The sequence below is a fragment of the Quercus suber genome, unplaced genomic scaffold (assembly GCF_002906115.3).
Source record: "Quercus suber isolate HL8 unplaced genomic scaffold, Cork oak 2.0 scaffold_91, whole genome shotgun sequence".
Lineage (NCBI taxonomy): Eukaryota > Viridiplantae > Streptophyta > Magnoliopsida > Fagales > Fagaceae > Quercus > Quercus suber.
Genome location: NW_027069556.1, coordinates 1,113,811 through 1,128,759, shown reverse-complemented (window position 1 = coordinate 1,128,759; position 14,949 = coordinate 1,113,811). Strand labels below are relative to the sequence as shown.

Below are 14,949 nucleotides of genomic sequence, written 5' to 3'. Positions count from 1 at the left end.
TAATCCCCCTCCATTAATTGTTCTAAATTTGTCTTCCTATTTTTCGGGGTTTTCTGCCTCAATGGATGTTTTGATTGATTTCTCCAAAACATTTAGAGGTTCAAAAATTTCACTTATATATTCTTTCGTCTAATTTGCTACATCAAGATTAGCCGCTTAACTTTATTTTTAATAAGTAAGCTTGGCCCCAATGAAGGGGGAGGAGGAAAATAGCCTTTTACCATTAGCACTAGAAAAGCTCTTAAAAGCATATGCTTAGGACTAGTCTGGTCTTACCTTTGGATTTTCTAACTGTCAAGAGTTGTTATCCATAGGATTAAAGAAGCCTGTCTTCATATTCCCCTTTCCCTTCAACTTTAGTAATGATGTGCAAATGCTAAACTACCGCATTCAATAGTTAGAATCATAACCTGCATATAGCAATGTAATGTACAATTACACCCTTTAATTTCCTCAAAAGTAGGGGTGTGTGGAGTTGTGAAAATAAAAGAAAAGATCAAAGGGCAAGTATATGGATTCAATCTGGTGTATACTAAAACATCCTTCATGGCCACTATGGAGATGCAATCTTGCTTGGTGATTTTGAATTATTAAAGAAACACAGCTATTTAATCTTTTGAGACCATCCCATGATCAAGGCTTTATTGCATTTTCATTTTCACAAATCGTAGTCGAGTATCACAGAGCCCTGTTTCACTGTAGGACATCTAAATTCAACCTCCACATGTCAATTGCAGAACTATTTCTAGCTACAAAAGCATCAGGAACTTTATTCAAGATTCTAAAAGCCTACAAAGACAGCACCAGCTCCAAAATAATTAAGTAGCCTCTTTTATTTAAGACCAAAATCCATTCACTCTGTAAAGTTGCTTCAACATCTTAAAGAGAACAACCAAAATAAATCACTACCTTAACATTTGTAAGATGTTAAGAGCCCACATCACATATCACTCCCAAAATGACTCACAAACCAGACTCTAGAGTCCACAACAAAAGATTCAATAAACAGTAATTTGTTTAAAAATATATATACAAGAGTAATTATGAAGATTGTTATGTGCTAGAATGAAGGGAAAAACCGCGAGTATGTCATAAATTGTCATACTAATCGCCATAGAAATTAACAACTGCTTACAATTCTAAAAACTTTCATCAACATTTGTGCCAATGACCACTAATACCATCAAATCAACTAGTACTATATATTAAAAAACCTTTAACACCGGAAGCAACAAAATCTTACAAGGGAAAAGGGAGAGGCAGGCCATGAAAGAAGCAAACAAATATCAATGATCAGTTAATCAATTAGCGGTCACTCTACCCTGATCTGTGAAACAGTCTTGGACTCTTTTTGACCATCCTTCATCTTGGGAATGATCAACCTTAGAATCCCATTACGCATCTGAGCCTTTGCCTCATCCAACTTGAAGAAATTGGGGCAGAGATCAATGCTTCCAACATAGGTCCTGCCACTACTCTCGTGCTCTGATTGTTTAAGACCTTCTCCTTTTATAATCAAGCTATCTTCTTCCACATTGATCTTAACCTCACTCTTATCTATGCCCGGCATGTCTACCCTAACAAACAAACCGTCATCAACTTTCTTTGCCTCATATGTCCCTTGTGGCCCTTCCAGTTGCCATGGATACTCTGTTATCTGATCATGTGTACCTGTAAAAGTAAAACCCATAAGCTTGAATTAAACTATAAAAAAAAAATATATATATATATATATATATATAAGAGGAAGGTGGTGAAATATGAGTAATACCACGACGAGCGTGGAACTGGTCGGTGCGAGTCATTGAACCGCCGTGACAGTTGATAGAGCAGAATTCATCGCTGGAATCGAACAAAGTCCAAAGGTTGGTGCTGAAGGAACGAACAGAGAGTGGAGCGAGCAGAGTAGAGGTTTTATGATTTAGCAAGTTGGAAAAAAGAGGTGAAGAAATCAGCCTTCTGATGATAGGAGCCATGGACGCAGCCACTAGGAGATTTTAGAGGTTTTAGTTTTGCTCTAGGGTTTTAAGTTTTTCTTCTTTGTTCTAAAAAGTAAACGTATTGGTATAGCCGAAAGAGGCTTTAGATATGGTTTTTTCAACGTTTGCTTGTTTGTCAAGTAATATATACTATAATAAAATAATAATAATTTTTGTTTTTCTTATTCAATATATATAGATATACAATATTTCAAATGAAACTCTATTCCAAGTGATTTCTTAGTTGTTAGAACTTTGGATAATTTACTTGAGGGAGAAGTTTCTTAGCTAATTTTTAAATTTTATTTTAATTATTTTAATATGAACTTATATATATACATATATATATATATATATACAAGATAAAAATTTTGCTCTAGTCTAATCTAAGTATATATATGTGAAACTTCCTTCGAGAGACTTAAATTTGACCTTTACCCTCACACCCTTCGAACATTTATACATATGAAATAATCGTTGCACAAAAGGTGCGCATTAGTAATATGAACTATTCTTAGTTGTTAGAACTTAGAGTAATTTACTTTGACCACTGTGTACCGTAAACGCGATAATCACTTCATAACTATAAGTGCTTGTGAAATGTGAGGGAGTAAGAGTCGAAATTCAAGTTTTCAAGAGAGAGATTTACACACATATACATTTAGATTATGTTAAAATAAAATTCTATCTTGTATAAAAAAAAAAATAAAAAAATAAAAAATTTACTTTAAGGACTGTAGAACTTTCTTATCTAAATCTATAAATTCTATTTTAATTATTTTGATATGAACTATGAAAAAATTCTTAGGTACTCTCAAAATACGAAAAAATTGTGCTCCTTTCTTTCACATTCAATGTGAACCTCATCATGAATTTATTGAGTAAATCCCACCGTGAATATAAAAAGAAAAAGCATCATTCTCTATACTCCTGGAGTACTTAAAAATTACTCTGAAATATATAATTCAAATATGTACATGAGCCTAATCATGTTTTTCACAAAACTATTATTTGGGCTTAGGCCGAAACTTATTTCTAGCATGTGGGCTTTAAGGGCATAGAAGGGCTTTTTTTTCATTACATATTTTCGGAGTCATTGAATTGGAGGCCTTAAAAATGGGTTTGGAGTGTTTGAAAGCCCATGATGTAATGCAAGACGTTAAATGCACCTGGGAGCTCACTGATGTGCTAGATAATCGGTTACTACACTCAAAATCTCAAATATGCATTTTATTTTATTTAATCTCAATTATTTGATTGACACTTGTTTTCATGAACTCATAAATTTAGTAGCTCTAGAAGTTTTCATTCACCTTATACTAACGCAACAAAACCAAATAAAACCAGATCAAGTGGCAAAGCCAGACTATTTTCTTAAGCGGGCTAATGTGCAAAAACTAATATAAATTTTTATTTTTCATAAAAAATACAAGGAGGAGGAGGAGGGGTTTTTTTTTAAATATTAGATTTTCAAATATGTAGTTATATTAAAAAAAAAAAAAATTAGTGTGAATTGTAGCCATTGGCTATAACCATGCTTGTAACCAAATTTCTTCATATAAAGGAAAATTTTCAATACCTCTTCTTTCTTGGATTTCAAGGAGCTTCTTTCATGGGTTTTGAAACAAAACAGAAATCTGGAATTATTTGTAATAACCGCCTGGTCGATTTGGAATCAAAGAAACCAAGTTCGTTTGGCTCAACCATGATGCAACGTTGATCAATTCGCTCAGCTTTCCAAGGATTAGTTTGAGGAATTCATTGTTGTGCATCCACCTCAGCATCTTCATCCACCCAGAACTCATGTTTCCTGGAAGGCTCCACCTACGAATAGCTTTAAAATTAATTTTGACGGTGCAATCTTCCCCAAGGAGAACAAGTCTGGAATTGGAGTGGTAGTTCTTAATTCACAGGACTTAGTCATTGCTTCTTTATCCCAACAGCTCCCCCAAGCCTTTCAATCTTTGGAGATTGAAGCTATTGTGACAAGTTGAGCTCTTGAATTTAGTATAGAAGTCGAAGTTCATCAAGCTATTTTGGAGGGTGACTCTACGGTGATTATGAAAGCTTTGGAAGAGGATGGGGTGTCTTTAGCCTCCTTTGATCCTCTAATTCAAGATGCTAAACCTTTGTTTGGATACCAATGAAAAATAAAAATTATTTCACTATTTAGCTTATTTTTGCTACTATTTATAGCCTCACTACATTTTTTTATATTATTCATAAGCCTCACTATACTATTTCAACTAACTTTTACTTTATCTACAATACTTTAAACAACAAATTTTCAGTTTCAACAAAATAAATAATATTCAAATAAACCCTAAGTTTTTTTTCTAGTTCTTTCAGTCAATTGTTATACTTTGGCTAGGCATTCTCTTAGTGTCACAAATTATATATGTAAATAGAAAATATTCCACCATAATTTTATTTTGTTTTTTAAGACTGATATAATCGATCTTCTTTAATAAAGTTTTCAGGTTTTCTTCTCAAAAAAATTCCCCACCCCCTTTAGATTTTTTTAAAATTTTGTGTTACATCAATATCTAAGCATATATCAAAGGATTCTATATCATACATAAACATGATTTATGACGATTTTCCTTTCTCTCATTTTTTAAATTCATTAATTAATATTATTTAAGTCCTTTTTCTAATTAAATGTCTTGTCATTACACTTTTAAGAGAGCCCCATAATCTCACATTTGTCAAGTTTGAAGGGAATTTAAAATTTGTGATTGTCCAATTGGCAGTCTCCGCCCACTGTCCCAGATTTTTTTATTTTTTTTATTTTGGTTGGATGCTATACGGGATGAGTACATTGCTATTTTTTCTTCCTCATTGAATTTCTTATGGGAAGTTAGAGATGGGCCAAGCCCTCCTCTTTATCCTCTTACTTTATATATATAATATAGAGAGGGGTATTTTTTTTATTTTTATCAATTAACTTTCACTTTTAATTTGAGATATATTGCACTGATTGGCAAAATATTCGGGCGGATTTGCTGTCGATATTTCATTGGATGATCATTACAATTGGGTTCCTTGGTGATCACATTCATCTAAATAAAGTACAGATTTGTGCAAAGCCTTGTGTAGCTATAGAGTTTAGACTGACCCTCTCCACTACTCCACATCTGATGATCCTTTTCAAATTTCAATTGACCTTCGATTCCTGATTAAAAAAAGGCAAAATTCAAAACAGACGCCTAAACAAGACCCATATAGATCTCATATTTCAAGCCCTTGGTCCATCTTAATTGATGCTTATCACTCTTAGGTGAAGTTAAACCAGATTTGGTCCAAACCAAAATTTACGAGTCTTACCCAGTACCCAAAAATTCACAAGTATGATAAATAAATTGATTTTTTTTTTTTTTTTTTTTGAGGGGGCATGGTAAATAAATTGCTAATATTTGAATAACAGACCCTAACACCAGAGACCGACCCAAAGGTTTAAAATTAAAACCATGCCTCTCCAAGTTGAAAGTTGAAATAAACCTGCTTCTAGAATAGGTTAATAGTTATACTTGAACCGACTTTTTTGTTTTTTTTTTTTTTTTTTTTTGAGAAACAACTTTTTTGTTTAGTCTAAACAAATTAGCATTTCATTTAATCAAAAGACGATAAACAAGCAAACATCATTGCTTAAGACTTCGACCTTGATTAGGTTGCATTAGCACGAAAATTTACAAAAACAGAGCCAAAGCAAATCTCAAAACAGAGCAAAACAGAGTCCAGCAACACTATCACACATTCACAATCGCAGACAGACCTCACTCACTCAATGTTAACATGGAACACATCCTTCTTCTCCTCTTCCTTTACTTTCGGAACCACCACCTTGAGAACCCCATTTTTCATCTCAGCCTTGATTGAGTCCAGCTTGTAAAGCTTCGGAGGCAAATCCAACCTACTTGTGTACTTTCTCTTACTCTCCTCGTCCTCCTCAGATAACTTCTCACCCTCTCCTTTGATAATCAGTGTGCTCTCCTCCACAGAGACCGTCACATCCTCTTTGCCCAGCCCAGGCATGTCAAGTCGAATGTACAGAGCATCGGTATCTTCCTTCACGTCCCAGGAGCCTCGCCTCGACCCAGCTCCCACGCCTCGTGACGCTGCGAGAAATGGGTCCTCTATGAACTGGTCCATCAGGTTCAGGACCTGGCTGAGACTCCTTGTTGTAGAGAATGGATCAAACACATCTACAATTTCATCAAACACCCAAATTCAGAAAGCTAATAACATTAAACAACAAAGCAAAAGCCCAGAAAACAACAAAAATAAGAAGAAGATAATTTGTAAATTGAGGAGTGAGATAACAACTACCTGTGAAGAAGGCAGGGCCACGGCGGCGAGTGATGGACTGGTCGGAGCGGCGATCAACGTCGTCGTGGTCGTCGAATTTGGAGAGTTGGGTGTTGGTGTTGAAGGAGCGAGAGAGAGAGGGTGCGAGAGAAATGGAGCGAATGGGGTTGAATAGCTTGGACAACAGAGTTGGAGCGGCGACCCTTCTAAGAGCAATAGACGATGCCATCGTTGGAATTGTAGGCCAAGAGCGTTTGATTGGTGACTTTTTGGAGTGTGTGTGTGAGAGAGAGAGAGAGAGAGAGATAAACTTTTTCTGAGCTTGTGATGTGTTGGGTTTAAGGGTGTAAGGTTGAGGGTTTAATATAGGGACCAAAGACGTGGAGAAGGGGAAACACAGAGAGGGAGAGAGAGAGAGAGAGAGAGAGAGAGAGGTGTGGAGAAAGTTCGAGAGCCGAGTGGTGCGAGAAGGTTCTAGAATTGTAAAGAAATGAGAATCTCTTCCCAATAAAATAATAATATTGGGCCAGCCCTTTTTTTTAACTTTTTTTTTTTTATAACAAAAAAGAAAAAAGAAAAAAAAGAAGGGGATATTATTTAGGTCGCTTTGATTATCTTCTGAGATTAATTTTGTTATATGATTGTAATAAATTAATAATCACCTATGTATCTATCATTAAAATTTTAGAACACAATTAAAAATAAAAATATAGAGTTGAGAAATCAAATTCCCTTTCTCATTTTACTGAGACCTCATTCCCATTAAAACTCCTCCAATTCCCTACCATTTTTACATGGATGAAAAGATACATCAGCCACATCAAACATAATTTTCCCCTCTCTCTCTCTCTCTCTCTCTCTCTCTCTCTCTCTCTCAACTCCTTTTAGTAAGGAAAAACTCCAGTGATTTTGCTCTTCAATGATCTGAGTTGGCGTCAAAGCTCATTATTGTTTTGTTCATGAAAGTGACTTCATCAGAATCGCATTGACTATGCTGCTACGGGGATGACGATTAAACCCAAATAAGTTTCCCCATTCGTTTCCATTCTCCCATCAAATGTTAAGAGCTCCTACAAGAGTTCTTGTCTTCTTGATCCTGCTAGAGATAGTTTTAGAGTGTGACTCATGGAAGGAGATATCGCTTATTTTTTATGAAGGGTAGTGAAACATTGGGTGTTAAATTGAAGAGCAAGTAATATTAAAACATTGGATGTCAAATAAGTACCGATGATTATCATATATAAAGAAGAAAAAACAATGAAATTGCTTAAAGATTGAAACGTTGGGCACAGAGTCACCTCAACATTGTTAAAAATCAAATGGATTTTGCACTTTTGATGCAATAGTGTGCGATTGGGTTCCCTGAGTTTGCCTTTTTTTTTTTTTTTGAACCAACTCCTCTTGCACTGTTCATGGAACATGAACAGTGCATTTAGCCAATGAACAATATCCGGCTAATGAACAGTAATTTTTTTATTATTATTTTTATTTTTCAACAAAATAAGTCGTATTTAAACGGACCCATAATTTTAAAAATATTTTTTTTTATTTTTGGTGCTTATAATCACAAAACCCATGCGTGGAAATTATGCAGAAACAACAAAGAAAGAGGAAAATAAAAATTAAAGATTGAAACTTCAAGTTAAGAAATAGCATAAAATTGGTAAATCAAATGGGTTTTTTGGAATAGCTTCAAAAACGTTCTCATTTGTACTTAAAATCACAAACCCTTGTTAAACAATTTACTAATAACATGGTTGAGTTGTTATAAAAAAATAATAATAAAATATCATTTTTGTCTCTAAACTTTTACAAAAAAAAATTTTCCCATCCCTAAACTTTCAATTCGTTTTCCATCCTTGCAAAACACTCTATCATACACTTATTCTGTCTATATCTGTTAATATATCCATTTATAACCGATAGTTTATGTCGACTGACACAGTATTTGATTTGGATTAGATTATTTTATTTAAAAATTTTGCACATGTGGCACATAGGTATTGGGGCGTGGAAAGAATACTAATATGATGAAATTACCCCTCCCACCTGGGGCCAAAACTAACCACGAAAACCCATGCCCAGAAACCCCACGGCAACAGCCATAACCGGTGAGCCAAATCGGCGAACCCATCGTGAAATCCCACCCCAAATCGGCGACCGGCAACCCCAAACCGTCAGGTGGTTTAACTCTACATGGTGCGAAGCATGTTCAATGGAATTGGACGATCATATTCATGTTGTTTGGGGCTGTCAATCTATCAATGAAGACTAGGAAAAACTGAAATCAGTTCAAATCTAAGGAATCGCAATCTTGCAGGTTCTCCAATTCTTTTGACTTACTACAGTTGGTCCTTGAAGTGTGCAAATAGGACAAAGAAGACTTTATGATGCTTTGATGGTACCTGTGAACTAGCAGAAACAAGATTAAACAAAACAAGCCCATACCAACCTACAATGACGGCATCTCAGTTACTGAGCAAACAAGTTTTCCAAAAAAAAATAATCACGCCAAGTCCAGATACAAATTTCCTAAAGCTTCACGCAAACCTTTCACAATGACATAAAGATTCAAACCAGCCACCCAAAAAGTAGTGTTGCCAGTCGGGGTCATCGCCTTGGAATAGCCGACTGAAGTCGACGGTTGAGGCTGACGCTATGGGAGTTTGGGTGTTGCTTGGGTTGCGTGGTTCTAGAATAAGGTTAGGTTTATTTTAGGCTTTGTTTGGTTGGAGGAGAGGAAAAATGAGAGGATAGAAAAGTTTTAGTTTTTTCTTGTGTGTGTTTGGTTGGAGGAGTAGAAAAGTTAAAAAGTTAAAAACTCTTTTGTTTGGTTGGAGAGAAAAGTGAGAGGATGGAAAAGTTTTAGTTTTTTCTCGTGTGTGTTTGGTTGGAAGAGTGGAAAAGTTAAAAAGTTAAAAACTCTTTTGTTTGATTGAAGAGAAAAGTGAGAGAAATGAAAATATAGTTTATATGAATTGACTATTATGTCCTTATTATAACAAAATACTAAAGGATCTAATCAGTGTGAAAAAATAAGGGTATTTGTGTAATTTACTACCTACATCATCTTTTCTCCTTAGTTTTTCTCCCAAATTGAGAGGACAAAATTTTGTGGGCCTGAAGGAAAAATTTTTCACACTATTTTCTTTCCCTTTTGTTTTCTCTTTTGAACCAAACAAGAGAAAATTCAATTTTTCACCCTATTTTCTTCTCCTTCTTTTCCATCTTCCATGTTTTCATCCCAACCAAATGGGACTGAGTGGAGATAATTTCATCAAATCTCTTTTTTCATGTGTGCCAATAACTTTGTGCCACATGTCTAAAACTTTTTAAATAAAATAGTTTTGTCCAAATCAAATGTTATGTCAACACTATAAACTAACAAACAACAGCAAAATTTGCTTAATAGTACTTTTTTAGAAAAAAAAATGGGGTGAATAGCATATGTTTGAAGTTTTTTAGTTAGTTAGACTGTTTTTGTAAGTTGAGTTTGGGCTAGAAGTCGAGTTTGACAAACTCGACTTCCAAGCAATATTGATGCATCCTGCTTGGAAGTCGAGTTTGTCAAACTCGACTTTTAGCCCAACCTCTACTTCCAAAAACAGTCTAATTAATTAAATAACTTCTTTCATGTTCTGCTTTTCTAAAATTTTTCTAACAACATACTATTTGGCAAATTTTGCCAACAAACAACTAACAAACATAAATGGAAGGATGTCAAGTAGAATGTATTAAAAAGTTTAAGGTTGAAAAATAAAATTTTAAAAGTTTAAGGATGAAAAACGAACTTTTGTTAAAGCTTAGAGATGAAAATGATATTTTACCCTATAAATAAAATAACATGGATGAGTCTGAGTTTGACGCTAGGAAGGAGGCAGGGAGGGAGAAGGAAATTTTGGTTAAGTGGAATTGTGATTTATGTCGCCACTCGCCTGTTCCCAGAATTCAATGGGATCTCTAGCACTATTTTTTACCTATCCTTTCTATCCGCGTCCAACCACACTGGTATAGGGGTGATGACGTTGAAAGTGCAAAGATGTAAGAAATTAATTATTGAGTTATGTTGCTTATATTATACCATTATATTTTTATTATATGCCACATGTCTTTCATCTTCATTAAAATGAGAAAAAATATGAGGAATTTAAATGAGAAAGGAGCGGAACTCTTCTTGATTATGTTGGATTTCATTCTAATAAAGGATTCTAAAGAAACACTTGTAAACATAATAAACGCAAACTCAAGACATTCAAAAATATATAATACTCAAATTAGTGACAACTACCAATCAAACTTACAAATTTGACACCCAAACAATCGTGAGCCACCAATTTTCTTCCAGCCATGTATAACCACAACCCTGTAACACCAAAAAAGCCACTAAAGCCTACCCAAAGCTACCAAAGCCACTAAATCGCCCCTTTGGTCAATACATTAAAATATTTCAATGCTTAAGCTATAATGCTATGTATTTTTGGATAAACATTGTAGCTAAAATGCATTTTTGCTATTAGCTATATTACAAAATTCTCATTGTCATACTATTTTAATGGATTCAAAGAATGGCAATTGAGTAAAAAAATTAGAAATTAAAACATTTCTTAAGTAAATAAATAATGGAATCAGACTTGGTGTAAACTTTTGCTTGGATTTGGGATTGTGTGTAATGATAATAAAGATTACCCTTAATAACAACAATATTTCACATTTGTTCACCAACCCTTGAAAGTTGAAACCCTGATGCCAAGCCCATATATACATACCATGAAATATGAGGGCGATTTTCCACTCAAATACGGTCCGAATGCCAAAACCAAGGCCACAGTCCAGTTGATGTTGAAATGAAATGGTTGAGTAATTGAAGGAATACACATTGAAACGTCTAAGATTGAGCATTATAACCAGGATCCTGCATTAGTGCTCAACTTCTCTCTTTGAAATAATGAATATAACAGAAAAAATGAAAAATTATCAACGCTTGACCATTTAGGTTTCCAAAAAGAGGTTGTAAAAACAAGGCATCAAATTATTGAAAGGCAGCATGATTAGAAAGCAACCAACGTTTAATCCCTTATAGAATTCCTTATTTAATTTTTGTTATATTTTAATTTTCATTCAAACCCGCTGACTAAGGACTTCATAAAAAAATGTATGAGCTTTTTTATCAAGAGACTCCCTTGGGGTGTATAGAGAGAAAAAGAGAGAGAGTCAGACACAGGACATGCTGTTTAAATCCAAGATAAAATTTCTTACGTTGAAAAGAGCAATGATAAAGCTCATGGCACTTGTTATAGACAAAGATTCTTGGTAAAGCGTAGCATTATTCTGCAAAAGTCATCAGGAAAAATAAAATGGAAAATGGTTTAGATCAAGGATATGGATGCTTTTGAAAATAAAAGAAAAGAGAGAAACAGATTAACTGTTTAAAACAAACAAATTAACAGGCTGTTCTATTTTAAGTGGTGAGAAGTTGAGTACTAATAAAATGAAACATTATGAATAAGTGAATAAACAATGATATGCACTTCCGAATTCTCTCTACTAAAAGGGAGAAAAAAAAAAAAAAAACCACAGGTGAGCAAGGATCAATATCCCTTGCTCTGTCAAGCTTTGTATTATGTAACAATTGAAGTTTCCCTCATACAGTGGTAATGTTTTAACCTTTTCTCTATCTCACTTTCTTACAAACTTTCTACCATTTTCTCTATTGTTCTCTCCTAGTTCTTACCCTAATAGTCCAGCAATATGTTCCTTTTATAGTTCGAGGAATGTTGCTAGGTACAGGACATATGTCACATTATGATTCTCCCATTTGTACCCTAATATAGTTGATGTACTATGTAGTGGCTGGAGGAGAGAGAAAGGGCACGCCGAGGTGATGGCAATTAATTTATCTCATTCTCAATTTCATTTTAAACTTCATTTTGATTTTTATTTCAATATGAAATTCGGTCATAACTTCAAATTTGGTCATTAATGCTTACTTTCAATAAAATGGTATTATAGGAAGATCATAATTGCACTGAATGAAGGTCATCCCCTCTTGCCAACCATCTTGTAGTTGCAGATTGTAGTGTTTATAATTATATCTATAATGTTATTGTTATGTTTATGTTCAAATATATGTTTCACTCTAAATTAATTTTTCTCGAATCTACTCATAATTTTTTATCTATCATATAAGAAATGGAGTAGTTTGAGTATCACAATTTGGTACGAAAATAGGGTTTACCTTGAACAAATATTGCTACTAATATATTTATTAACATGTGTAGTATAAGATAAAATTTAGATACAAAATTGGTTATAACCTTAGACTACAACCTTACTCAATATCTTTTTATTGGGAATAAATTTTGACAAATCCACAATTAGATTAAATTATCTTCTTATATCCTCCATACTTGCAAATTTTCTAGAAAATTAAAGATCAATAGTTATATCATCAATAAATTATTTAAATTGTAAGTTTTTATAGTTTAAAATTATGCATAAAATATAAGCTTGAAGATCAAATAGTAAATAATTTTCGATTGACACAAAATTTAACATGTGTATTGAGAGCATAAAGAACATGCAATTCAACGGTTAGATTTTTAAAATATATAATAATGTTTATTTTATTGGGTAAAGTTGTAACCTTAGATTACAACCAATTTTGTTACTAAACTCTGTCGTGTAGTATATAGTAAGTGAAATATTTTATTCCAAAATTTAAGGATTGAGTTTTATGACATCTCTTCCTCTACATTATGAGATACTACACCCATTTTCCTTATTTCCTCTAATCTAATAATTTTAAACTTTCTTATTGGACATAGTGGAGTGACTAATTCGCTAGTCACAGCATTGCTCTAATTCTCTTAGAGAAAAACAGCGGAGGAGAAGTAAAGGTATAGTGGCGGAGGAGTAGGAGGGGAGGAATAGTGGGTGTTAACAATATAAAGTGAGAGAGAATGACTGAATAGTCTGTATATTGATGTGTATAAAACAATGTACAAAAGAGAGCCTTATATAGGCTAGGTATGTGTGCAATACAAGTAATATGAGTGCAGTACAAGTAATATACTGGGCTAAGCCCAATGGGTTAATCTAGCCTAATCTATACACTAACATCCCCCCTCAAACTCGAGGTGGCAAGGAGGAAGCCAACTGGAGTTTGGATATAAGATCTCGAAGACGACCAAGCGGGTGAGACTTGGTGAAGATATAAGCAGGCTGGTCAGCAGATGAGATGGAGAACAACTTGAGATTGCCTTTCTTGAGATGCTGGCGAGTGATGTGGCAGTCGATCTCAATGTGCTTAGTGCGTTCGTAGAAGACATCATTATGAGCAATGTAGATAGCACTACGATTGTCACAATAAAGAGGAGTAGCAGTGGGCTATGGAGCATCCATGTCAGCCAGGAGCCAGCGCAGCCAGACAAGCTCGCAGGTGGTGTCGGCAAGGGCACGATACTCAGCCTCAGTACTGGAACGGGAAACAACATCTTGCTTTTTGCTACGCCATGAGACAAGAGAAGTACCCAACAAGAAACATAAACCTGTGATAGAGCATCGATCAGTCGGATCACCTGCCCAGTCCACATCTGAATAAGCATGAAACTCAAGAGAAGACCAAGAGGAGTAGTGTAGACCATGATAAAGTGTACCCTTGACATATCAGAGAATCCGAAGAATAGCAGCATAGTGGACAGAACGAGGGGCATCCATGAACTTACTAACCATACCCACAGCATGTGAAATATCCTGACGAGTAACAGTGAGATAGATCAGACTACCAACCAACTGACGATAGCGAGTAGCATCAGATATAGGTTCACCATCCAAGGGTGTGAGCTTTGCATTGTATTCCAAAGGAGTGGAAGCAGTCTTGTTGTTAGTGATACCGGCTTTGGAGAGAAGATCAGAAGCATATTTAGCTTGAGAAAGATAATATCCATCAGAGGATGAGGTAACCTCAAGCCCAAGAAAATAGCTAAGAGTGCCCAAATCTTTCATCTCAAAATGCTGACTAAGGAAGTGCTGAAGAGAGCGGATATCTGCAGAATCATCTCCAGTAATAATCATATCATCAACATAGAAAAGAATAAGAGTGATACCAGCAGAGGATCTTCGAATGAAGAGAGCAGTGTCATGAGGACTCGAAGTGAAACCCTGTTGAGCAATAGCTGAGTTAAACTTTTCAAACCAAACTCGAGGAGCCTGCTTGAGGCCATAAAGAGCACGGCGAAGGTGACGAACTTGACTGCCTGAATGTGGATAGCCAGGAGGTGGTTGCATGTACATTTCTTCTTGAAGGTCTCCATTGAGGAAAGCATTCTTCACATCCATTTGATAAAGAGGCCAACAGCGAACAGCAGCCACAGCAATGAGACATCTGATAGATGTAAGGCGAGCAATAGGAGCAAATGTTTCCTCATAGTCAATGTCATACTCCTGGGCAAAACCCTTGGCAACTAGGCGAGCCTTGTATCGTTCAACAGATCCATCAGCCTTGGTCTTGATCTTGTAAACCCACCTACAACCTACTACAGACTGACCAGGAGGCAAATCAACCATATCCCAAGTGTGATTTTTATGAAGGGCATCTAGTTCATCATTCATAGCTTGCTGCCAAAGAGGGTCAGTATGGGCCTCACGATAGGTGTGAGGTTCA

The 14,949-nt window shown here is 35.1% G+C and overlaps 2 protein-coding genes across 2 annotated transcripts; both read right to left on the bottom strand.

The window, feature by feature from the left end:
- Positions 1 to 981: 981 nt before the first annotated feature.
- On the bottom strand, positions 982 to 2,030 carry LOC112009003 (heat shock 22 kDa protein, mitochondrial). Its single transcript, XM_024041357.2, has 2 exons — positions 1,772 to 2,030; positions 982 to 1,671 (listed from the first exon to the last, which is right to left on the bottom strand). The coding sequence occupies exons 1-2, from the start codon at positions 1,974 to 1,976 to the stop codon at positions 1,313 to 1,315; spliced, it is 564 nt and encodes a 187-aa protein (XP_023897125.1). The 5' UTR covers positions 1,977 to 2,030; the 3' UTR covers positions 982 to 1,312.
- A 3,590-nt stretch (positions 2,031 to 5,620) lies between these two features.
- Positions 5,621 to 6,593, bottom strand: LOC112009002 (small heat shock protein, chloroplastic; the record flags this gene model as incomplete). The annotated part of the gene is given in 2 exon segments (XM_024041356.2): positions 5,621 to 6,184; positions 6,309 to 6,593. Coding segments are annotated over 2 exon segments (710 nt in total), but the record flags the coding sequence as incomplete, so codon positions are not given.
- Positions 6,594 to 14,949: the final 8,356 nt, after the last annotated feature.

Coding starts and splice junctions, on each gene's coding strand:
- LOC112009003 (XM_024041357.2), bottom strand. CDS start 1,976: ATGGCTCCTATCATCAGAAGGCTGATTTCTTCACCTCTTTTTTCCAAC. Junction 1,672..1,771: donor CCAGTTCCACGCTCGTCGTG/GTATTACTCATA, acceptor TTACTTTTACAG/GTACACATGATCAGATAACA.